Source organism: Pinus tabuliformis, chromosome 2_1 (genome assembly GCF_031772625.1).
Source record: "Pinus tabuliformis cultivar Carrire ecotype Pingquan chromosome 2_1, CPIR1, whole genome shotgun sequence".
In the NCBI taxonomy this organism is placed as follows: Eukaryota; Viridiplantae; Streptophyta; class Pinopsida; order Pinales; family Pinaceae; genus Pinus; species Pinus tabuliformis.
In genome coordinates, this window is record NC_142299.1 from 355,218,337 (window position 1) to 355,245,605 (window position 27,269).

Below are 27,269 nucleotides of genomic sequence, written 5' to 3' on the forward strand. Positions count from 1 at the left end.
TTTTTAAGGACACAACGATACATTTTTAGCAGCTTCTCATCTGAAAACCCTCTCTGCCTTACTGGTAATACTTCCCATTCGTGAGTGTATTCACTCACTGATCCTTTTTGCTTCAAGTGAACAAATCTCTTGTAGAAATCATCCTCCTCCTTGTTATGAAACCTTTTTAACAAAGTGTTTTGAAAGTTTTTCCAATTAAACGAGAAACCTGTGCATTTAGACGACCACCACAAAAAACAATCGTACGCTTCTGCTTCTAAGTAGTTGGATGTAGTCATGACTCTGTCTTGTTCACCGAGCGGAGAGTTTGCTAGAAAAATTGCATCCATCTTATTTACCCATACGATGACGCATTTAAAGTTCTTACCATCATACTTAGGTAACTCCTTTTTTATTTTAAGATGGTTCCTTCCGGAAGATTGAGTATAATATTGGCTTCCTTCAAAGTGAATTTGGGGTATTTGTTGCTTCTCACGCCTCAGGAAATCATGCTCCAGAGAAATCTCCCCTTCCGGAGTCTTGGGACTCTGTCTAGCTGAAGGTGGATCGGTCTCTCTGAAGCGCCGACTCATTAAGATTTTTAAGTAAGAGATATCGTTGGTCATCTGGTCCTGCTTACTAACTGACTTCTTGATGTTATCCAGGCATTTATTCATCTTACTGATGTCCTCTTGAATCTTTTTCATATCATCATTGTTGTTGTTGGCCGCCATTTTTTTTTCTTTTTTTTTTCTTGAAGACCCATTTTTTAAATATATATACAATAACCACTATCTAATGTTATAATATATGTATATTATATTACCACACTATTCAACGTTACCCAACGGACAAAACACCACGTTATACCCACGGACAAAAACGTAGTCGTGACCACGGGAAGAGCTGCAGCTAATGGTTCGACTATCGCAGATATGACGCAGGTCTTTGGTACTCACCTGTCATTGAAACACCGTATCTGGTTTTTGTTGGCACGAAAGAGTCATCAAGGAGAAAAGACCCTGGGTTTGGGCGCAAAGGGCCAACAATGGCCCGGTGTAGTCTAGGACAACACCGACATTTTCACCTTACACAGAGGGTAAGGAGTCTCACCTGAGGCATGCTGCGACCTGAAAGGGAGAAATGTTCAACATGGGATCAAGGTAACACCAATCGGACATCATCCAATAACAAACATGTATTCATTATAACCAAAACAGAGATAACATCATAACAACAATTACATAAGAACTACTGGATACATGCATTTGATGGGACATTTAAATTTTTTAGAAACTCATCACATTGGGGGATCCATACATGTCGTGATTCGAAACGAGTCTAGCTTTCTTTCTATTAACTTAACAATATAACATTACAACAAAACTTTGACATTCGCCTTAAGAAACTACGAGGAATGCCCGGATTAGATCCTTGGGTTCGACTATAGCCGGCATAGGACCAAGTTCGCCTGGACTCCTGCATTCTGATACCCATCTACCGCAACTGGATATCTGTCGCTAGCTCCAACAGCCTTGCCAACTATCGCATTCACCAACCAACTGACCCTCTTCTTTTCTGGACCTCCCCTTTTATATTCCTTTCTGCATTTGGACTAACAGTTCCTACTCGACTGCTCTTGCGCCTTCCTGCCCACTCGGTTGCCTTTATCTTCTGCTACCAACTTGCCGCAACTGCAATTCTTCCATCCTATGTATCCTGTGGGATGGATACAATTCCTTTCGCCATCTTCTTTCGTCTGTGATACACAATCTGCACCTGAGGTTTGTTGCTCCTCTGTCTTTGCAATTGTTCTTCAAAGTGGCCTTATAATTCTTCTGCTATCTATGATTGAAGTTCTAGAATGCTCTTCATTATCCTGCAAATTTAGTAGTCGGACTTGACACGACGTTTCCTGACTGACTGGACTTTAACAACTAATTACTCCGAAAACTTTCCCATGTGTTCTAGCTATACCTCGTCGTCATCAGCCGACTTGGATGTGAAACCATGACGTGGACTAGGAAAGTATAGAGTGGGATGCATGGCGTATTTATTTTGCTGTGATAGGGTTATTTATTAACTAATTTTGAACTTAATGGGAAAGGATTTTTCGGCCCCTACTTTGACAGTTGCCTTATTAGTTACTTAATATGGAAATGATTATCGCTACGGCAGAAAGGATGGGTACAGTGTGTGATCATAAAGTTTGGGAAAAGTGCATGCCCCCGTGTACCTTGAAGAATGGGATTATATGTGTGACTACTAACTCTTACCCCCCCGACCACAAATGGGTTGCGGCGTGTTGAAGTTGCTGCTGCATTTTTTTATTTTTATTTTTTTGCTTTTGCGGAAAGGCTTCAGGCATGCGCCATTCACCCATCCATGTAGCAAGACTCCATCCAGTTGCGTAAGCCTTACTGCTCCTGAATCTTTGATTTCCATGACTATAAATGGTCTTTTGGAACTTGCTGTCATATAGGAGTACCTGTTCCCCTATTTCAAAAGGCTTCTTCCTGATATGCCTATCATGCCACACTTTTTGCCTTATCTTCTCTACTGATTGATGAAACTCGACTAAGAAGCAGGTTTTGTCAAGTTCCAACAGCTAACCCAGTCTGTCGCGCAAGGCTATGTTGTCTGTCATTCCTGTGGCTTCATATATGAACATACTTGGTAATATAAATTCTGTTGAAACCACAACTTCCATTCCGTATACTAGCTGAAACGAAGTTTCCTTATGAAGTCTCCTTAATGTTGTCTTGTATGCCCATAGACTTACGGGTATTCTTTCATCCTAGCTGTCCCTATTGGCTGACACGACCTTTGTTAGCCCTTTCTCTAGGATTTTGTTGAATGCTTCCACTGCATCGTTGGCTTGAGGGTGATAGGGGTACTCTTGTTATGCTGAATCATGAAGGTTCTCAATAGAGTATCAATGGTTTCATTTAGAAAGTGCTTTCCTTGATCGCTTATTAGGCTTCTTGGGCATCAAAACCTTAAGACTATGTTCTCGAAAATGAACCTTGAATTTGTTTCTGTTGTACAGTCTTTGATAGCTGCCGCTTTTGCCCACTGGGTGAGGTATTCTGTTGCTATTATTATGTATCTCGCTCGCGAGTGCCTCGCCGGTGGTGTAATTGGTCCAATGAAATCCATTGCCCATTTATCAAAGATTTGAACTGTGCGGACATGATATAGAGGCAACTCATCCCGTCGCGAAGGTTTTCCGACCCTTTGATAGACATTGCATCTCTTAGCAAATTCTTTAGTGATCCAGGTGGATGTTGGTGGCCACCCACCTATCCCATTTGGACCCCCACAACTGTCTCTTTCAGCTTTTTTAGTTTCCTAAATTGTAGCACAGTTTACTATTTTTAGCAGTTTTTCGGAACCTGAACTTCTGGAGCCGTTTTGAGGCCCTAAACGACGTTTTTTTGGGAATCTGGGACAACACGGGTCCATGGACCCGTGTTGCCTCCCAAAGTGGTAGTACTCGGATAGATCTTTCTAACGAGCTATCGTACGCGTCAAACGGAGATCGTATGCCAAAGTTACGACCCCGAGAAATTGATGTACCAATTTACCCAAACGGGGCCCACAATTTGGCGTTTCATCTTCTAGGGTTAGGTTTCGGGACGTGAAGGGTTTTCCATTGTTTCTCAACAATAAAGAGGCCTTCGAGCCTCATTGTAACACAGTTCGGAACAGTTCAGAGGCATGTAGCCGCCACATCTCTTCTCAGAGATAAGCTACCATCGCCCTAGCTGGTTTCTTTCCATTTCTGTTTGTAAGCATATTTCAGTATTTTCCATTAATGAAATGAAGTATTATTTCCGCTGCATCTCTGTATTTATGGTTATCACATCTCTGTATTTATGGTTATCTCTGTAATCTATTGCGTTCTTGTTTAAATCCGGATCATTTAGAATCTTTATGAATAGTTGGCCACTAGAGTATTGCGTGTAGTATCTTTCTTGCGGTGGCTTTACCTCCCACATGGACTCCTACAATCCCCGCATGGCATTCCCATAACACATCATTTCTTTTTGTGCTGGATGATGCAATGCCTAATTATTTGATCTAAACCCATCTTGTACAGGTGTCCTGCGATCAACTAGTAGTCTGCGGGCCTTACTACCAAGTGTTGTCTCTATGCTGCTATATATCCTTATGGGCAATGGCCTGTTGTTAATAATGTGGCGATCTCTTCTAGGTGATTTGGGATTGCCTCTATTCTGAATAAGTCGGCATCGGGTAATCAATCATCCACTGCTCCTTCATTCTCCCTATCTCCAGTTGCAAGAGTTGGTTTGGTCCCACATTCAGTTTGTCGGGTTTTATGACTACCTCGAAAGTGAATTCCCAGAACAACAACAACCATCGACGTATTCTTCCTTCTGGTACTGGCTTGTTTACTAAGTATATGAGCATGGAATGGTCTGTAAAGAATCTAAATGGTGCGCCCAATAAATAATGCCTGAAATTTTGGAGAGAATAAACCATTGCCAGGGCTTCTCTCTTGGTTGTTGTATAATTTCTCTCCGCAGTCGACAACTTTCTGCTAGCATAGTACACCGGGTGGTCCATATTCTTTTCCCCAGGTTGCACTAAGACCGCTCCCAGTGCTATACCCAATGTGTCGATGTGCACATGGAACATTTTGTTCCAGTCGAGATATACGAGTATAGGCACACTTACCAGTCTTTCCTTTAACTTATTCGGAGTCGTCTGACAATCCTCAGTCCAAACGAATTCCTCTGTTCTTTTCAGTAGTTTTTCCAGTGGGGTTTTGATTGATGCGTAGTTCCTAATGAATCGCCAATAGTACCCTTTATGACCTAGAGATGATCTTAGTTGGTTTATGTTGCACGGTGGTTCCATGTGGACAATTGCCGCAACCTTCACTAGGTCTACACATACTCCATCCTTGCAGACGATATGGCCTAGTAGTGTTCCAACCGAGACTGCGAAGATACCTTTCTTGAGGTTTAAAGAAATCTGCAGTTGCCTGCACCTTTCAAACATTACTCTTAATAAGCTGGTGTGTTGTTTTAATAGACTATACATTGTCTAGTCATCCATGTACACCTCTAGAAACTTGTGAATGTAGTCTCAGAATGATGTTATGACTATCCTTGAGAAAGTCGTTGGTGCATTCTTTAGTCTGAATGGCATTACATTGTATGCATATGGCCCCCACTCAATAGTGAATGTTGTTTTTATTTTATCCTCCTCAACTATTCGAACTTGGTAATACCCCAAAAATCCATCTGTGAACGTATATGCTTCATTCCCTGCCACATTGTCTAGGACTTCCTCACTGAAAGGCGTTAGGAACGGGTCATGAACACATGCGTTGTTAAGGCTTTTGTAATCAACACATACTCTGATCTCAGTTGCGTCCTTCTTGTTCTATATGACTATTAGGCTTATCCACTCAACTTCATCTACTGAAAATATAATTCTTGCTTCTAGCATTTTGTCGATCTCCTTCTTAACTTTCTCCTTCACCCTTGGGTTTAACCTGTACAGTCTATGCTTTACTAGCCGGGCACCCAGTCTCAAAACAATCTTCATTTCCCCAATATTTCCTTTTATCCCCTTTAGCTCTATTATTGAGGCTAGGAATAGGTCCCAATATTCCTGTAGTATGTCAAAAATCTCTTTTGTGGTCTGTTCGTCCCAGTAGTCTTCCACATATGATATTTTAGGCTTATCCTCCATCCTAACATTTTGCTTCCTTGGTTTCATTGGTAGAAGGTGTGCACCTCTTATTAAGGGGCTTTCTCGGATGTTGCGCTCTCCTTCTGTTTCCCCGAAGGTTAGGTGCCTCAGTCCATCCAACCCATCTTCCTCTGGCTCTGTGTCCACCTTGTCGCAGGTCGCATATCCTGGCGACTCTATGTTGTACAAACATGGAAAAAAATTTTCATAGGGCCCTCCTTCAACTAACGGCTCTGGGGTGAACATAACCCGCTTTATCGCTTGGAGTGCCTCTTTCATGTGTGCCTCGTTACCTCTAAATGAAAAGTTGCTAACAAATTGTATTTTGAAAACATCCCAATCTGTTGTCCGCCAATGGAGCTCCTCTTGTACATAACAAGCTCGGGGGATTGTTCCGAGGGTATGTATAAATGCATGTACCCATCGACCCTTCAACATTCCCTGGCTTTTCCAATTTGTTATGCAATCTTCGATGTGCTTCTCGGGACTTGAATCCCCCTGGTACTTTGCTTTATCTTGTGGCCAATCTTCCTCTTGGGAAAATTTTTCCTTCATGGCTTGCTTGATGCTCATCCAGTCTCTTAGTGCATTGCGGTACGTCTTCCACCATATTGTCCGTGTTTCCATGAGGGTGGTATCAAGAAAGGGAATATTTTCATCCTCCGTAATTTCCTGGTATATCCCACCTCCATCCCTATCCAATTTACTCGGGTTACCATTGCACAATGTCTGGTGTTTAGTTCATACCCGCCTTGCTGTCATGCATCCCATGCAACTTCCAAGCCAGTCTCTGAGCTTTGGATACTTCTCTAGCTAACAGAGCCTCCTCTCGTTGGGTTTATATAATCTTCCCTCTTCCCCATTGTGAGTGTGTAAAGTTGGTCTAGCATTTGTGGTTCATCCCTGTCATCCACCGGCTCTATGAACCTAGGTCCTTCGTATGGGTCCAAGGGTTGGATCACCCTTAATCCTTCTGCTTCGAAAATTATCAGTTCTTTTCTTAGGTCTATGACAACATAGTTTTCATAAGCTCAATCAATCCCAAGTAGCGTTGGGTATGGGTCCTTGTCCCCTATGATCTCAATCACTTCGAATTTAGTATGCATTTTCACCCCCGCCACATCGACTTCCACGTTCTCCAACCTCCCAACAAGTAGTATACAGTATTGATTTTCCATCCTTAGTTGAATTGGCGAGTATTTTAGTTGTGGCTTCCCCATTGCCTCCCATGTTTTCCTAGGTAGGATGTTTACTTCCGACCCTAAGTCTAACATTGTGTCCCTTATCTGGAACCCTACAACCTACGCATTGATTCAAAACTCCTTGCCACTTCTCTTGTTCATTTTCACTCTTTTGGAGCTCTTTTTCTCGCAAATCTGCGAGTGATCTCTCCACTTCCCCTTCTTCTATGGCTATCACAGCCTTCAGAATTTTCTACAACTCCTTCAACATGCCTTCATCGTCAACAATCTTCAAGAGCAATTTAAGCCATTCTTTAATTGTTTGTCCACGCTCAAGCACATGATCCTGCCACTTCTGGTTGTCTCTCTTCTTGGTCATCTCTAACAGTTTAGCAGCCTCATGATAATACTGCTTTTGTCGTCCGTGCTGATAAACTTTCTATGGAGATGCTGCTTTAACAATCAAGGGTGGGTCCGTGGTCCTCTTTCCTCCTCGAGTGACTATATTAATATTGGTTGCGGTAAGATTGTCATCGGCCCACGGTTCAACATTAACCAGGTTAGCCCCCCTCTGCCTGGTCCTTTCTTCCCACTTTGCAATGAGTTTCGAACAATCCTCTGTGGCATGGGTATTAATCTTGCACTGTGAGCACCAAGGTCTCCTCGAGAGTGGGCATTGCCTGGCAACATGCCTTCCTGGTCATAGTTGTAACACCTCACAGGTCCCCTCCCTCCAGTTCTCCCTCCTCACGTGTTTCCTCTGCGTCCTCCCCGATTTGATTCATTAATTTTGAACATAGATCTGTGTAACCATTCCGCTAGAGCATTCAATGCTTTGCATTGATCAATGTGATGCGTTGTAGATGCGCAGAACTCATGGTAGTTGTTATTGGGGACGTTGGAATATTTCTATAGTATCAAGCACATCAGTGGAAGGTGTCCGTATGCTCTACAGATCTCGCAAAAGTCTGGGTTATTCCTTCCTAGAAAAGTTCCTTGCGCTCCTATTGCTGCAACTCCCCCCTGGATGATTAATCCCTCGCAACCAGGGGCACTCTATCGCAACGTGCCCTTCCACCATGCAGTGGATGCACCATATATTGGGTTTGGATGGTCGTATCGGCTAAAGATCCTTCAGCTTCTCCGTTAACATTGCGATCTGATTCTCGAGACCCATGATCGATGGGTTTTGCAAGCTCGTCCCTCCCCTATATTCATGAGGATACCCAGCCATGGCCTCTATTTGGGATGCTTGTTCCAATGCATCTTGGAGGGTTCCAATTTTATGTTATGTCAGTGGTGTTTTGGTTAGGGGCAAGAGTGCCTTGATAAACCAGTCCTGTTGGTGATTTGGGTCCAGGGTGTAAAAAAACTCTGCGATGGCATCCTTAAACCTTTGCATGAGCTCCTAGGCTATCTCACCCTCCTTTTTCTTAATTTCCCACTGCACTAAAAGCCCCTACTGGCCCGTCTATGGTACGTTGAATTCTTGCACAAATCCCCTCTTGATATCATCTATCATGGAGTTCTGATTCTGCTCCGCCCATTTTTATAAACTAGCGCAGAGCCTTCTTCCTCATCGTGGTTTGGAATTCAACTGTACTGACAATGTTTGGAGTCTGACGTGCTCTCCAATTAGCTTCACAGAGATACCATTATTGCTCTACATCCGCGTTTCCCCTTCCTTCGAATTCTGGATATCTGGTGAAAGACCCCGCCATACTGACTTAGGTGTAAGCTAGTAGCACAAATCCTTTGTTCCCAGGCTGCTGGGATCCCTGCAATCCTAAGTTACTGATACTACTATCTCCTTTGTTTCTTCCAATATTAAAATTGGCTTTGTATTTCTCTTGCGCACTATATACCCGTACCGCTTTGGATAAATTAATAACAAATTCCTTCGGATTGTAATAAGTTACTAAGGGAAGATCGGGGGAAACACCACCAGTGTCTCGGGGGTACTGCTACTGACTGTTAATGGATTTTTCTCCTTCATTAAATAATCTCGTTATTGTGTCGCCTAGGTCTTCTTCTCTTTTCTTTCCATACCCACTTGGCCTCTTCTCTTGTGATCCACCTTCCGTAACCTATAGGGAAGGCCCCTCTTCATTCTTCTAACTCCTACGTCTTCCATCACCACTCGTATTATGCCCAGCATCTTCCTCTCCTCTCTCCTCAACTCGAGGTTTTCCCATCACCGCTCCTAATTGGTGGGGGTCCATCCTCCTCTTCCCCGGAGTCTTAATCACTCTCGTTTGCCACTTCTCCACTATCAATGCTCTCCTCTGTTCTTTGACATCTCTAGCTTTCTTCAATTCTTCTACATCCATCCCTTCAGCCACATCTCTAGTCCTCAACTAGTAACATTCCCCCCTCTACGTTCTTCCCCCGACACTGGGGTTTACGCTACCATCCTCGCGATGGGAGAGGGCATTAATCCTTCTTCTATCATAAACATCTTAATCCACATCGGCACTTCCTTCATCAACCTTCCTCTTAACCCAGAGCCAAGTACAACTTCCGCCTTTGAGAAATACTGATAACTCTCTGCGACATACTCGACTATATATCCCTCCACCGTAGTCTTTACCCAAAAATCGACTGCTCTAGTAAGATCATTGTCCAATTGTTGAAGCAGTGCAATATCCGACGGAGCCTAGCAGTGGCGAATTGTCGTTGATCCCCCTGACTGGTTCTGCCCCTTCAACCTTCTTAACCAATTGTACAAGTATTCTGGAAACTTGCACCAAAAAATTTCATACTGATCATTAGTACCATCAACATATAAAATCCCCTCACTTACCTTGCAAATCGGTTGATTTCTACGGGTAGCTTGCTCTGCTACAAACTGGTATACTTTATGATTCCACCAATCTCTGATCTCTCTCTTGAATATCCTTGACACCATGTTCCAAACCAGTTCTTGTAACTTTAGGTCCTGGCAACAGAACCATTTGTTGGCACGAAAGAGTCATCAGGGAGAAAAGACCCTGGGTTCGGGCACAAAGGGCCAACAATGGTCCAGTGTAGTCTAGGACAACGCCGACATTTTCACCTTACCTAGAGGGTAAGGAGTCTCACCGGAGGCATGCCGCGACCAGAAAGGGAGAAAGGTTCAACATGGGATCAAGGTAACACCAACCAGACATCATCCAATAACAAACATGTATTCATTACAACCAAAACAGAGATAGCAACATAACAATGATTACTTAAGAACTACTATATACATGCATTTGATGGGACATTTAAATTTTTTAGAAACTCATCACATTGGGGGATCCATATATATTGTGATTCGCAACCAGTCTAGCTTTCTTTCTATTAACTTAACAATATAACATTACAACAGAACTTCGACATTCGCCTTAAGATACTACAAGGAATACCCAGATCAGATCCTTGGGTTTGACATCAGCCCACATAGGACCAAGTTCGCCTGGACTCCTACATTTTGCTACCCATCTGCTGCAACCGGATATCTATCGCTAGCTCCAACAACCTTGCCAACTATCGCATTCACTAGCCAACCAACCCTCTTCTTTTCTGGCCCTCCCCTTTTATATTCCTTTCTACTGCTTGGACTGATAGTTCTTGCTCAGTTGCTCTTGCGCTTTCCTACCCTCTCGGATGCCTTTATCTTCCGCTGCCACCTTGCCGCAACTCCTGTGCAACTGCCTATTCCTGCCTTGCTTTCCCGCTGACTCTTCTGCAAGCTGACTGTTACTGCCACCCACTTCCTTCTCATCCTTCGGTTAGCCAAAATTGATCAAAACCTTTTCAAAATTAAATGAAGGCCCCAACAATTTTATTTTTATAGCACCCACCGAACCCCGAATGAAACGACATCAGGTGGACACTCACACCGTTTGAGTTTGGTTCAGGTTGTGTCGATTGACGACTGTCAGGCCGATGCACTTATTAATTATCGTGGCTCTAGTTAATCGTTTCCACTAGCTAAAATTTACGTAACACAGCAGAGAAGGCATAGGGAATATTGTCGGGAGTACACGCCACGACTCGACCTAGTCACATCTTGGAAAATCCACAGCTGGTGCAGAACACGCACGCCCAAATAGTACAGAACAGATCGGACGCCGCACACTGTTATTCCTCTATGCCACGGAGCCCCATAGCCACGGAGTTGTCACCTGTCGCACGACAATTTCTTCACTCGGCCTGTTCGACCTTGTAGTAGACTTGCACAGCGAACGCAGGCTACGGATGGAAGGCCCGTAGGGCCTAATGGCTAGCAGAACCTCATAGGTGTCACCAATCTAATGTTGGCTCTCATACCACTGTTAGAAATTAAATTCTAAATTTTTGTAGACTGTAATAATACATCAGATTTATGAATGTGATATATTTATTATTAATTGATAAAGTTTTGAATGATGTTTACAAGGCTGAGGTGGTGCTCCTTAAATAGGAGTTGATTGGCCATGCCTAATCATAGAGACATGTCCTTTGGGGACTAATGTCTCTTCATTTAGCTAATTATATGTTAATTAATTGATTACAACTAATAATGTATTTCTTTCAATAATATTTTAATGTTTTTATATTTTAATTAATTGTTATGAATTTTAAGTTCGTAACAATAGGCCAAAGTATTTCTTCATCATCTTCGAGAGTTACTTGGTGAGGAGTGCGATCCAATATATATTGACCTGGTTCTTTGTCAAAAATCCGAGAGTCTTTATATAAGGACTTAAAATATTGAGTTGCAACTTCCTTGATTTTGGGATATTTTGAGATGTTTTCCCCATTCACTGTGATGGATTTAATATTATTCCTTTGTTGCATCATTTTATCCTTATTATGGAAGAATTTTATGTTCCTATCTCCTGCCTATAGAAAAATACTCCTTGATTTTAGATGTTTGATCTCTTCTTTTTCCTTTAAAGCTTTATGATAGAGGTCAATGTTGAAAATAGTAGCGAGAAAGGATTATTCGACTTGTGCCTTAATCAAATAAGTCCCAACGAGTTCCTTCTTTAACATACTTGAGTTCCTTATAAGTTAGGACAAGTATATATAATTTAGGATTCATTCCTAAAAGTTGGGACGAGTTATGAAGCAGTTAATTAGTGCGTTGAAGAGGAAGGTCAAGTTAGTTGTCTTCTAGTGTGAGTTAATTCAAGAAAAGAACTAATGTTTGAATCTCAAGTTCTAGAACTGGGATAGAATGAGTTGCATGAGTAGTTAACTCAATCAATCATAAAATCAATTTCATAAAATTAGAACTTGCTAACTTTAGCCATTCGAATTGGTTTAAAAGGAGGATGAAGGCACATATTTGATCATTGTCTTATGAGCATGAGTTGGTGGGACAAGAAAATAGAGCTCACGAGTTTGTGAGAAGGTTTCACAAGTTTATGTGTGGAGCTTGCAAGAGAAAGGACATACAAGAAGAGTTTGTGTGAATTGTTGGGGAATAAAGCAATTCCTTAAGGAAGTGCACATAGAAATAAGAAGTTCCCTATTTAATAGGGGGATAGTTTGCACGAGCAATCCAGGCTCCTAATGCGCACAAATTTAGGAGGAAAGGATTAACATTCTTGTAGGTTGTTTCAAGCCTAGTTCAAGGTTGATATATCATTGTATTCTCTATTGAAGCAAAGTGTTTTTGTAAGAGATCTATTGCTTTATTTTTTTCAATAATATTCTCAAACAAGCAAAGGGTTTTCCCAGTTGGTTTCTCTAGAATTTTTTGTGGCTTTATTATTTTTAGTAGAGAAATTATGTGTCTATATGAAAAGAAAGTAGTTTTTAGATTGTTCATTTCTGCAGCTGTATAATTTCATGGATTTTCTATAGTCAAACTCTTTTTTTCCACTTTCAAATTTTCTAATGAAATGCTATTAGTTTCCATTTTCTTCTAAATATCTTCTAATTGAGATTGATGAAGACTAGTTGCCTTGTCCTAGTCATAGTCATGGTTTTTAACCTAGAGCCTTAGAGTTACATTTAGATCTTTAATTTTACATTCCCAAATTAATATTAGAGAAACATTAATCCATTTACTCTAGGTTATGGAGATCACTTCCATAACCCCCTATTATTGAATTATTGAAGCCATTGAGGATTGAACTGGAAGGTAAGGGGGCCATAATCCCATTTGGGCACATGGAAAAAGAAATAGAATGATGACCTCCCCCCCCCCCCAACATGGAAGCATATGAGAGGAGAATGAGATTGCATGATCAAGGAAAGCATTATTGACTAAGAATCTATCTAGGCAAGTAGCAATGTGTTTCAAGCCCACAATTTTTTTTTTAACATAATGGGTAAAATTTGTATTAAAATATCTGGTTACATGGCTAAAACCATTTACATGCTTCAATAATTTCAGAGGCTTCGATGTTCCAATATAGCCATAACATGATTTTATTACCTCCGCATGCTTTCTAGAATACAAGTTTATATTGGTATGTCTCTTAAACTCTGCAAAACTATCCCCCAAAAAGTGCATATTTGCAATACATAAAAACACTTGAAAATTTAAAAACCCATGGAGGGCACAACTTCTGTTGTAGGTATCATATTACCTTCAGTCTTACCAGACATGCCTTCTCCTATTATTTTAACTCCACTAGCCTCGGTTTCCTACTTGCTGACTCCTAACTCTAAGTTGCCCACCTTGAATCTAGGATCACCTACTGTCATGGTTCCCCATTGGCTTGCAGTTTTAAAATTAGCAATTCCACCTCCATACTTGCAAGTTTTTTGTCCATTCTCAATTGCAACCATTCACAATGTTTCTCCAACAGATGAAAACTGTGTTCCTTCTCCTTCTCCACCAACTCCAATCTTTTGTTTGATATTTCCACCATGTCTATTAATATTTTAAATATATTTTCTGTTGATTACTTTTAATGCTCCAACTCATTCTCAACAAAATCATCCTTAAAGGTCTCCACATCCAAACTTCCCATACTTAAGTTACACAACCACAATGAAAGCCGCAGGGTAGAAGAAAAAGAAAAGATATTCCCAGAGAGCCCCTAAATATATAACAACAGATCATAGAATATGTGGAGGTGACATCCGAGGAAAGACATTAATTATAGATCTACTTGGATCCAAGATCCTGCAAAAGAAATGTAATTTGCCATGAAATTAATTATTGGTCCTAGAGAGCAGTGCAAGGCATTAAAAACCAAAGTAATGTAGAATTGTGGTCGGATTGGCGACAAGGAATTCCATATCAAATCCCATTTAAAGCAAATCAAATAGCCCAACCATATGTCTAGTCGACAATAACATGAACCCAATAAATGAGATGTGTTGTACTTGCCACCCACGTGCGCCGTAGCTCGTCCATTTCCAGTGCCAAGAGTGAGAAACACATAGACGGTTATAACATAGATGACAAGACATCAAATTCAATGCCTCTCCTGTGTTTCAAGTAATGGCAAAATTGGCTAGCTAATTTGAGTGAAAACATAAGGATGTGTTTCATGTAAGTGGAGAAAAAATCTTTTGGCCTTGATTTAGTTCTAATATACCTTGCCTAAGCGTTGCCCCTTTATTGGCAAGTTTGTCTACTTCCATGCTTAGATTCCTAAATATGTGGAAGAGAAAAATCTCCTCGAATTTCTCTAATTGTGGTGAAATCTTATTCACAATTGTGGAATTCGGGGGGACTCTTTCAAACTTAGATTTGAATATTTTCCTTATGACAATCACCGAATCCCCTAATATCGTCATTCTCCTTATGCCCTTCCTTATAGCGAGCTTCATACCTTTCTAAAGAGCCAAAAGTTCAGCTATGTTATTAGTTGATGTACCCAAACCCCAAGCATACCTAAACTCTGATTATTCTTCGAGGCAAAGAATCACCCTTCACGCTACTGCCACCACTGTTGGGCCCACTGTTTATTTCTCCAAGCATATTTTCTAATTGTTGGCTTGATATTGATTAATTTATGAGCAATGATAAAATCTTCCATCGATTCTCTAAAGGGATCATCCCACAAGGGTTGAGGGTGGTGTTGAAAACACCCCTAAAAATGCAGCTCATAATGAGCTCTTATCCTCTAAATCAAGAAGAGAAGACTAGCAAGAAATTGTTTCATGGGAAATTATAGGCATGTAAATATTCAAATTAGAGCATATCTTTTGGCTGCTAGGAATATGCAACAAGCGAATTGCAGGCCAATGGGGATAGTTAGCTATAGAAAGAAGATGGTAGGATAAGTATGATTGAAGGGTCAAAGACCCCTTGAGGCACCTCATGAAACTAATTTCCTGGCCCCCCCAATCTCTCTATAAAGATCTACATTTTTGAAGGACTTCTTGCCCCCCCATTTTTGTCTCCTTGAGAGGGAGAATTAGGGGTTTTCCCCTTTTTATCTGACTTTTTACTTTTAAAATATTTTCTTTTTTTGTTCGTTTTTTTTTTACGTGAGCCTAATCCCTTACAATTCCAAGAAATTGTTTTCATCATTTACTATGATATTTTGTTCCCCCTTGAATTGGGGGGAGACCGCTTCATTTTCAAGTTGTCCTTGTCCCTTTGGAAAAGACAATGTCTATTCTTTGTTGTATTCACAATTCTCTGTCTTTATCAACCTATTCCTTCGTTATATCTCTATTTTCTTTCCTTAAAACCTTTTTGGAGGCTCTACTTTGGCCATGTTATTTCTCTCGTTCTTCTTCGTATCTTTCATCTATAGAGCCTGCTGAGAAAGTTCCTTGATTTGATCTAGGAATTTTAGGGGAAATAAATACTTCCTCCTCTTCCAAATCTAGTTCTTCTTCCTTTCGATCTAAAGCTAGGATGTTTCTAACAACAACCTATCCTCAAATTTCCTTTCTCGAGGGTATTCCTTTGGGATATGTTGGTGAGTGGCGAGTATCATCTTCAATTTCTCCTTCTGCCCCCATTTTCTCTAGAGCTTCATACTTGTTACCAAACAAGATTTGACCTTTACTTTTGCTAGAGGAGGCTTGGACCCCTTTAGGGAGAGCATCTTTTTTGGAGATGGGGGAGCTTTAGCATCCCCACTAATTGTTTCTTGACCTTTTGTTGTTGCATTTTAACGGGATGGGCTTATTTGATGTTTTGATTGCTCCCATTGATCTTTCTCTTTAGTTTGTTTATATTGTTCCTTGAAATTTTTGCAATTACAAGAAAAACACTCATATTCATGGCATAACTTGCATGAAAAGGTAGTTGATATAAAGGTGGAAGAAACCTTGTGCCTCATAAAAATCTGAGCAATATTGTCTATAGTCCCTTGGATAAAGGGAAGCTGGACACTAGAGGCCACTTTAACGACCTCTTTTTTAGTGCTATGACCTCTACTAGCTTTTAAAAAGGCTTTGATACCTTGGTATCTTTCATAGCCATTCTTTTCAAAAACATTAAGGAGATGGTTTATTCTTTTCAAAAACATTAAGAAGATGGTTTTCATCAGAAACCTTTAAAGCCCGAATGGCTAATTTGTTGAGAACACCTAGCTTCTGGGTTGGATATTGATGGGAATTAACATGTAAATATTGCTCAGTGCGAGCTTTCTTACGAAAAACCTGGTGAGAGAAAGAACCATCATCTTTTTTCGAGACAAGCACATTAAGGAAGGGAAAGCAACTGTCAACTTCAGGTTCCATGGTAAATTTTATGGTTCTTGATTGATTGTTGAGATGCTGAAAAAATAGATACAATTTATCACGACCATTGGGCCAAAGGATAAAGGTGTCATCAACAAACCTTTTCCACATGTTTGGTTGAAATTGACGAGAAACTAAAGCTTTAGATTCAAAATCCTCCATGAACATGTTAGCAACAACAGGATAGAGGGGAGAACCCATAACAAGCCCACAAATTTGTTCATAGAATTCACCCTCAAATTTGAAGAAAGGTAGAGGTAAGGCAAATCTCCACAAGCTTGGCTATATTAGGGTCAATGATGCGATGGATTACCTCAACAACCTCATTAATAGGGATGTTGGTGTAAAGTGAAACAACGTCAAAACTAACCATAATATCACCATGCTCAAATTTAACCTCTTTTAACTGACTCACGAAAGAGAAATAGTCCTTAACAAAAGAATCAATACGACTAACCAAAAGCTTAAACTTCCGAGATAAATATCTAGTTAGAATATACGTACGCCCACCTATAGTATTGACAATGGATCTAAGGGGAGCCCCCTCCTTGTGAATCTTAAGAAGCCCATATCTTCTCAAAGTGAGAGGGTTACTCTCAATAAGTTTGTGGCTTATGTAGTTGACAAAATTATTAGGTCTAATAACGAAGGCAACAACTTTTGAAACCTTTTTTTAAAGGGTTCTTACTTAACGTTCTATAGCTCCCACTGTTGCACACATGATCCATCATTTTCCTTTTGTAGTCATCTTTAGCTAAGATTACAATCGCCCCTCCTTCGTCTACTTTAAGGACAACAATATCGAGGTTATTGTTCAAAGCTTTAAGGGCTTCAAATTCTGTTTTACTAATATTGCTCTTAGGAGGTCTAACTTTCCTAAGAACAACAAAACAATCTTGCCTAATGCCATCTTTAATGTGATGAGGCAAATCCTTGATGCCAAATTCAATGAAGCAAATAATCTCCTCAACTAGGATCTTTCTAGGGCAAGGGCAAAGTTTAACCCTTTTTTTAGAAGGCGATACACAGAGGAATCAAAAGAAAATTTAGAGAGATTGACCACCCTTTTATTAAAAGAGGGGCAGGATGAATTATACAGTTTGAGTGGGCCTAATGGTTAAGAGCATGTGTTTCCTCCCAAGAGGTCATAGGTTCAAAACCGAAGGGGGTAGAGTATATATGCTTTCATAGACTTAACACTCAGATTGTCGTGTGGAGGTGGGTCCCTTGTCCCACAAACAAGCGGGTCTCATAAACCAATTTGGTGTCTGGCTTGGCTGTGACCTTAAAATTGGATAATAATAACAATACTAATTCTTATCATAATTATAACTATCATAATTATAATTATCATTATTATTATTAAGAATAATATTATTATTACTATGTGTAGTATTGTTATTATTTGAATTATAAAGATCATTGTAATTTTTTGTTTGTTTGTAAGCATGGTAGGACTACATTTTCATCATGTCCAACTTCTCACCCCGATCAGGGGATAACACAAGATTTGAACCCAAGACATCCGGTTCGGTGACACTTCATTTCCATGACCATTGGCAATTGAGGCAATTGAGCCACCCCAAGTTGTAATTATTAATATCATTGTTATTATTAGAAACACGTTGATCCAAACATTGATTTTAAAAATCAATTAAAAACATAAAATAAAAAATTTCATTTATTTTCTTTATAATATTTTAACAATTATTTATTTTTAAAAATATATTATAACAATATATTAAAAATCCAATAAATTTTTAAAACTCCACTAAACATATTATCTATTTTTAAAAAATATTGTAACAAGAAGGTAAAACAAATTAGGTTTGAAAATAATAGAAATTCGGGCAAATTTTAGGTTACAATGGTCAAACTTCAAGATTTTGGGTGCCCTTCATCGTGCTAAATCCATTTCTAACAATTATTTATTTTTAAAAATATATTATATCAATATATTAAAAATCCAATAAATTTTTAAAACTCCACTAAACATATTATTTATTTTTAAAAACTATTGTAACAAGACCTAAAACAAATTAGGTTTGAAAATAATAGAAATTCGGGCAAATTGTTGGTTACAATGGTCAAACTTCAAGATTTTGGGTACCCTTCATAGTGCTAAATCCATTTCTAACAATTATTTATTTTTAAAAATATATTATAACAATATATTAAAAATCCAATAAATTTTTAAAACCCCATTAAACATATTATTTATTTTTAAAAAATATTGTAACAAGACGTAAAACAAATTAGGTTTGAAAATAATAGAAATTTGGGCAAATTTTAGATTACAATGGTCAAACTTTAAGATTTTGGGTGCCCTTCATCGTGTAAATCCATTTCTAACAATTATTTATTTTTAAAAATATATTATAACAATATATTAAAAATCCAATAAATCTTTAAAATTCCACTAAACATATTATTTATTTTTAAAAAATATTGTAACAAGACCTAAAACAAATTAGGTTTGAAAATAATAAAATTCAGGCAAATTTTAGGTTACAATGGTCAAACTTCAAGATTTTAGGTGCCCTTCATCGTGCTAAATCCATTTCTAACAATTATTTATTTTGAAAAATATATTATAACAATATATTAAAAATCCAATAAATTTTTAAAACTCCACTAAACATATTATTTATTTTTAAAAAATATTGTAACAAGACGTAAAACAAATTAGGTTTGAAAATAATAGAAATTCGGGCAAATTTTAGGTTACAATGGTCAAACTTCAAGATTTTGGGTGCCCTTCATCGTGCTAAATCCATTTCTAACAATTATTTATTTTTAAAAATATATTATAACAATATATTAAAAATCCAATAAATTTTCAAAACTCCAAAACATATTATTTATTTTTAAAAAATATTGTAACAAGACCTAAAACAAATTAGGTTTGAAAATAATAGAAATTCGGGCAAATTTTAGGTTACAATGGTCAAACTTCAAGATTTTGGGTGCCCTTCATCTTGCTAAATCGTGAAAAAAACTATTCAAACACTTCAACATTGTAATTTTTTGAAATTTTTTTTATGGATTTGACAAAAAAAAAAAAAAAAAACTATCGGAAAACCATCCCCATTTTAAAAACTGAACTAAAATATTTTTTCACATGACCAACTAATAACTGTTTTTTCTTTTGTTTCCTCACCACCTTTTGACCCAGATGACTAAGGGTCACCCATGTCGACTCGCTACTCAAACGCGTTTAAATATGGAATATTTTGAACGCGCTCGCCCAGGGGGATCGATGCCTCGCAGCTGCAGACTGGTATTGGATGAAGGCACGGCCCTAGTACGAGACCCTCGCAGGCCACGAACTGCTGGTATTGTACTACGCATTGCTACGCGGCATAAGGTAAATTTCGTATTCATTCATCTTAATCAAAATTAAATTTTCACCCTTATAAGGGGGCCATCAAGATACGAATTCCTCGGCGTCTGGCAAAATTTCTCCGATTCTGCCATTTTTATCTCGATATCTGTTAGGCCGTGGTTCTGGTTTTGCCTTTGCTGGAAATTGTTGAAACTCTTTTAAGCTATTGATCCGATCATTAACTCTTTTACGCGGGTAAAGGCTACTTTTTGGTATTTTTAACCTAGGGTTTCGTTCGGTATTTTTCTATCGCTGGAGTCTGTCGTGGCTGTTTGTTATCTGAGTTAAAAGCACTTTTAATCGAGGGTTTTTCTTGCCGGCAGAGTGTCCTGTTTGGAGCGAGGTCGAGGTTTTGAGATATAGAAAATAACGATGAGCCAGCGGGAGATTATAGAGCTGGAGACAGGATGGGAAATTTTGCAGAAGGGAATTACGAAGGTCAAGGACAGTTTGCAAGAAATTCCCGAAGAGGAATTTAATAGCAAGGACTACCAAGTACCTTGCAGTGGCGAGGAATACGCAATAATTTACTCGTATCCTCCATTCCCCAATAAATCTTTTCAATGGTTAAAGCTCCGGTCCACTTGGAAGTATGAATTCTTATGGGTTTTATTAAAGTATTCCTCTCATTGTTATTGTTATTAGCATTTTTTTAACTGAATTTTTTTACCGGAGCAATTCACAAGATTACATAGTTCTGTTTAAGATTGGATCACAAAATTTATGGAGGCTAAATTTTTTCACTTAACGGTTGGACCACGTCTTTAAAAATCAATTTCTATCCAATTTAACTACAAATATAAAAAATGTATGCCTTCCTTTACTTTTAATCACAGGACTGTTTTCAAGATGTGCACGCAAAAGCGTCCGCACGATTGGTCTCGCCAACTCTATGACAGATACAGGGAGTCTTTTGAAGAGTACATCACTTCAGTTGTGAGTTATTTCCGGTTTTCTTACATGATGGCTTTAAATTCGCTGGTTATGGATGATTGTATTTTTTAGTTTGATCCAAAGTCCTTCTACGTTTTATGTTATATTTAAATCATTTTAACCATACTTAGAATTTAAAATTCCTATTGAAATCTGACAAGCTATCATGCTTCCCGGAAAAAAAAACATGGAACTTAAAAATATGTAATAAAATTTATTTGATGATGTCAAATAGTGTAATGATATTATTATTATTATTTGTTTTTTCTAAAATAGTGTGAATATTTATCATAATTAAGTTATCAAACCAATAGTGGGGACAATTAATGGGCTGTTATTTGTTAAATTTGATTGACTCATCATTGTTATTGAAGGAAAACCATACCAAAGGGGGCAGACTTTCACTCGTGAACAGATGCCTATAGATTGGGTTGTTAGCCTGTTTCCTTACATCCTAAAAAGACGATATCTAGAATATTACGCTTTTAACCTGTTTCCTTATATCTTAGGAAAACAAACTCTTAGCCAAATAAAATTTTTTTAAGAGATACTCCAGGTCCAAATATTTCTTTTAAAATATATTATATATAAAATAATTATTTACATCAATATATTTCTTTTTCTATATACATACCCACCCAAAATCTACAAAATAATGGTATAATTTAAACCATAATTAAAATATACATCCACTTTGGTGAAAAGCAATGATCGGTTTAATATTTGGTTCACCCTTTGTAACTTGAACATCCCAATTGCAAATACTCACTTTAAACAATTGTGACGTTGTATATTATAGCACAAACTTCCCAAAACTTTTGATGGAGATGAACAAAGAAAGATGATTTTCTTCAGCTCCATAATACAACTATAGAAATAGCAAAACAAGAAATGCATAGTGCCCTCCTAAAATTGTAGGTTGAAAAACAATACAAGAAGCTTTTAAGGGGTCAAATTTGAAATATTCACCAATGAAGGGACCCATTGTAAAAGGGGACTAGTCTTAGTCTGAACCACTAGAAGAGTTAGCGATGCTTTCGACCATGGGGAACTTCCCTATGTTAATCGTGCCTTGCGTTTGGAGATATCAATCCCTATTATAAATTTTTTTAATTGGTGCTCAAGATTTCTTCATATCAATTTTATTATAAGGTTGACACGACTCATGATTATAAGCTAAAAGGCGAGGATATTAAAAATAAGGGTATTTTTTTGGGTATTTATCTTTTGGGTTTAGGGTAACACATTAATTCTTTTGTGTGGTTGCATTATGAGTTTAATTAATGTCATGGAGCTAAGTTAATTTTTATGGGAGATGTATATTTTACAAAAATAATAAAAGTCACGTGTTTTAAAAGTGATTATAAGAAAAATACTAAGTACACTTTATATTACAAAAGTGACCTTTATGTTTTAAAAGTGACTTTATGATAGAAAAAATGCACATGGTACAAAACATTAAAAAGTAATAGGAGTTTTATTAATTGAGGATGACCACATGAAGGAGGGAGTCAAGAGGGGGAATGATTTCCACTCTTGATCTAATGAGTTGAGATTTAATCTCAACCATTGGATCTAAGGGTTAGGGTTCTCCTCACTCAAGGAAGACAAAAAGGGAAAAGGAAGACATTACTCCCATTCATTGTTTTGAGCCATTGAGAAGAGAGCTTAGAGAGCAAGGAGAGAAAGGAGGCAATATTGCATCCCAATGAGGAGTTTGAACAATAGGAGGAGCAACCTAAAATTTTTAGCTGATACCCAGGCACAAATCTCGAGATTCTAAGCACAAATCTTGAAAATTTTTGTAGTTGTTCCAGGCAGTTTTTGCAGTGGTTTCTAGGTAGATTCTCTAAGTGGTTTTAAGGTCGAGTTTGCTGGGTCTTTAAACCGAGTTTAAGCCTAAATTTTGGGTGTTGTATAAGCTGAGTTTAGGTCGAAAACAATGGATATATCCAATCCCTAGTGCTGGAAATGTAACTAGTTTCGGTCTTCATAATTGTTGTTGTACCCATTTCAATAAGTATATCTTATTTAACAAACAAAAGAAGAAAGAAAAGTTATTATTTTAAAGCACGAGTTTCATCTTCTCACTTATGGTCTTCTAAGTAAAAGCATGTTCTTCATACTTCTAGGGTTTGTTAGTGTTGGATAATCTAGGGCAAACAAAAAATTAAAGTGATTCTTCTTAGCCTGATACAATTTGTGAAGTTCTTTTGCAATTTTATCTTAGCTTGATCTTCATTTTATTATTAGTGTGAGTTTGCTTCATCAAACTGCTATCAAAACAAAAAAAGACAAGAACACAAAGTATTTGGCTTTTTGCCAGGGCCAAAACCTCTCCCTCTTGGAGAGGAAAAACCGCACAAAATTCTTCTTATAAAAATTCCAATTGACGAATACGAAGACCATGACCCTTGACCCATTTTGCCACTCCAAGACCAAGACATCAATCCTCTTCTCTGTCACTGCTGAGATCATCATCATTGCTGCACCATTGAAGCCATCACTACTGCATCACTGAGATCTTCACTGCTGCTTCTTCACCATGTCAACAAGGTCTATTGAGATCTTCATTATGATCTTTGTTTTATGCTTTCATCGACACACCGAGAGCTTCATTATGACAATCACCATGATGACTGTTTCATCATACCTCCATCACTATACTGTAGTTGAGATCCTCATCACATTGACTGTGACCATGTTGAGAGTGTATTCCGAGACTGTGATGATCCTTGTCACCTTTTCATATTATGTCGAGACTGATAATCCTTGTTATTGTCATCACTGTACCTTTCATTATGCCGAGACTGTAATAATCATTGTCATTATTGCTCCTTCTTCTCATGCCGAGACTGTGGGATTGTGACTGTGACTTACTGTGCCGAAATAGTGAGATCACCGCGATACATAGATCTATGTTGAAGCTGAAAGGAGACAGGTCTGAATCTTACTGTGATATATTCCTAAATTTATCACAATTATGCCGAGACTGTTAGGGCTACTGTAGGATTCAGAGATCCCTTTTTCCATCCAAAGATAATCATTATGCTCGCTTTCGTTGAGATGTGCACCACCGAGGAGAAGAGGACTATCCTCTTCATCACTGTGATCATCACCGAGCCTTTTTAGATATCTGAGATCTAGTCTACTTGCACCTTATACCCATCTGAGGTGCAGTCAACCCTTGAACAATTTGCCTTCCTGTGATGCGGACCTGCTCCTATACCATACAAAGTTTCAGAGAGGAGAAATTGTGAATTTTGTACCTTGAGATTTGCAGATACCCTAGATGGGTATTTATAGTGGTTTCTCCTTGCAAATAAGCCAACTTGTCAAATGAACCGACATGTCCCTATTGTTGAGCCGACGTGACTGTCATTTATATATTTAATTTCAATAGTGAAGTTGACATTATGAGTTTCTTATCGACCTTGCAGACTTCTTGAGCTTGCCAATGGAGGACTGTTCTTGGTCTTGGAGGGCTACTTTGGCTTGAATACATTTTACATAACCTCATGAAGAGCTTCTTCATACATGACTTGACTCTTTGACATATTAGTAAATCCTAAAGACATCAAGAAAAAGTCTTTTGACCTAGTGACACTTCTTGCTCATGAAACCCATGCAACAAGGCATGCAAAATGAATTTATTGTCTTTTATTACATCATTTACAAAGATCATGTCATTATGAAGACCGAACCTAGTTACACTTTCTTCAACACTCTCTCTTAACGAGGGATGTATTCATAATGGTACTTGTTCATTCTCAATCTGAAGAATTTTCTGATAAGAAGAACCGGATTTGCAATCCATCTGTTATAGCATCATTTCAACCAACATTGATTTCAAATAGCAAGGCTTTGACTAATAGCTCTATCTCTCACTTAGATCAGAGCACACAATGTTGGTGAGACCAATGACTGATAGACATGCATCATCATTGTCTCTCTTAGGGTCATACCCACCCATGTGTTCTCTGAGTATGCCCTACTAGGACAATTCTTATCTTGGGTTCCCAGCCCTTAAGAATATTGGTCCTCTTGCCCACTCTTCTCTTGGATGCCCTACCACATCCTCAAAGAGTGTCGGATGCCAGATGATTATATAAGCCTCCATTCTTTCTTCCAAACTGAAGACAAGAATGTCGTGTCTTACTCTCCCTCTTAACCATGGATGAGTTCCAAGTTTTTCTTCACTTCGAAACATACTCGAGTTCCTTTACTCATAGAAACCTCCCAGAGCTCCCTCTTACCTAGGGACTCTATCATCAGTACTTTATAGGGTCTTCCAGTTGACTGACGATCCAAGACTTCGATGTCATCAATTTCTTCACATGTAGGGTTCAACCATCCATCACTTTCCTCCATTATGTCATTCCTTCTTTCCCGGAAAGTATCCTCCTTGGCTTTACATCTGGGGCTTCCTTCATAGGGCCATCTATCTTCACTTTCCTTCAACACTGATTGCTATGGATCACAAGGTACATAGTTGTGACATCCTTCACAACTCACCTTACCATGGCCCTTCACACATACCTAGACTTTCTCCAAGAGGTCAGAAACCGAAAACAAATCACATATTACCTTTTTGGTGATGGCATTTTCCAGTGACATCCTCTTGTAGGTATCAACATCATGCATGCATGTTGACACATCTCCCAATGATATCTGTTGTCAAGGGTCTTCATCTTTTTAGACTTCCATTAGAGTCTTCACATCTTTCCGGGAGATTTCTTGGTCAAATCTTCCTGATCCTTTGGATGTTGATTGCCTTCATCATGGTTGCATATTTCACGATCTCTTCCATCCTCACACCTTCCATTCCCAGGAGCTTTCAATCAAAGTTTCTTTAACTGTGGTCAATCACCCCATACTTCATATGTGGACATTATGTTGTTTTCATATAGTGCGACTTATGCCTTTCTGCATCCTTTCAGAGGATGAGATCATTTTCCATTTGATCATGCTTGATCCATGTTACCTGCAACCATATATCATGACATGACAATATAAAATACAAATACAAGCATACATATCTCAATTTACCTTTGCTTCTTCCAGCTACTTCCTTCAAAAGATCTTCAATCCCTTGATCGGTTTCATTTCTCATGTCATCAGTCCTTCATCTCATGAATTCCATAAATTGGATTTCTTGATGAAACACTTGCTGCCTTCCTAGATGAGGGGATCCTCTGCTGAGGTTTCTATCAGAGAATCTACAAGATCTTGCATATCCCATCTGGAAAATGTTTCCTTTGATCTAGATGACTTCTTCCTTTCCTTTAATGTCCATTGAGATTTCCAAGAGCTATGTCCTTCATGTTTCTCAGGTGATATCACGAGCTCTTGATTCTAATGCTTTCATGATGCCACGATGCATCTTATTATCATGGTCATATCTACAAGGACTCATGATAGGACCCTTTTTGAGAGATACTGTCTCATTCATAATAGAGGTTTGCTATTCCCTTGACCCTTTTCTTTAGCTTCGTTCACCCTTTCGACGATATGAGCTCCTCTCCATAATCTTCCATAGTACTATTCTGTCTTGTCAACCTTCCCTTTCCTTTCTGCAGATGTTTGAGTCCTTTCAACTTGTCTTTCTCTATTTGGCATAGAGACCACAAATTGTTGATCGAGGTAACTTTCTTGCTCATGGAAATTTAATACCGTGTTGAAGAATCTAGGGCAAACATAAATTAAAGTGATTCTTCTTAGCATGATAACAATTTGTGAAGTCCTTTTGCAATTTTATCTTAGCTTGATCTTCATTTTGTTGTTAGTGTGAGTTTGCTTCATCAAATTGCTATCAAAACAAAAAAAGACAAGAACACAAAGTATTCAGCTTTTTGCCAGTGCCAAAACCTCTCCCTCTTGGAGAGGAAAACCCACACAAAATTCTTCTTATAAAAATTCCAATTGACGAATACCAAGACCATAACCCTTGACCTATTCTGCCACTCCAAGACCAAGACATCAATCCTCTTCTCTGTCACTGTTGAGATCATCATCATTGCTGCACCATTGTTAATTTTAGGTATGTTCTATGCTTAGAGCAATTTATTTCAATTTTCACAGTTAGCTCAATATCTTTTCCAGATTAGCAATCACATCAACATTAAAGTAAATTGTAGATAGAACATAAACATAGATCACAGAAGACAAGCCAAGACAAGAGGACACAAAATGTGGCGTTAGCCAGGGACAAACCCTAATGTGGGGAAACCCTTGATCAGTTCTTCTTATATGTTCTTCGATAGTTCAACACAGAGAGAGAGAGAGAGATAGTACATACACAACAGAAGTCAACACTTTGACTTATCTAAGTAAGAGTATAGATCATCTCTAAGTAGATGATACATGAGGTCGCTGAACTTAGTTGAAGACATGCTACTTCAACTGATTTTTCGAGGTGACTCCATCACCATGTTGCACCTGTCATT

At 38.5% G+C, this 27,269-nt stretch overlaps 1 protein-coding gene across 3 annotated transcripts in view; it reads left to right on the forward strand.

Moving 5' to 3' along the window:
• Window positions 1-19,703: 19,703 nt before the first annotated feature.
• Window positions 19,704-27,269, forward strand: part of LOC149200331 (cullin-1-like) — a 38,969-nt gene continuing 31,403 nt past the window's right edge. Inside the window, exons 1-3 of one of the 3 annotated variants that reach the window (XM_089402657.1) lie at window positions 19,704-19,872; window positions 20,214-20,423; window positions 20,727-20,826. In XM_089402657.1, the coding sequence (XP_089258783.1) occupies window positions 20,263-20,423; window positions 20,727-20,826 (261 nt within the window). In that variant the 5' untranslated portion in view covers window positions 19,704-19,872; window positions 20,214-20,262. The remainder of the gene's footprint in view (window positions 19,873-20,213; window positions 20,424-20,726; window positions 20,827-27,269) is intronic. The other 2 variants (XM_089402658.1, XM_089402659.1) reach the window with 2 other exon arrangements.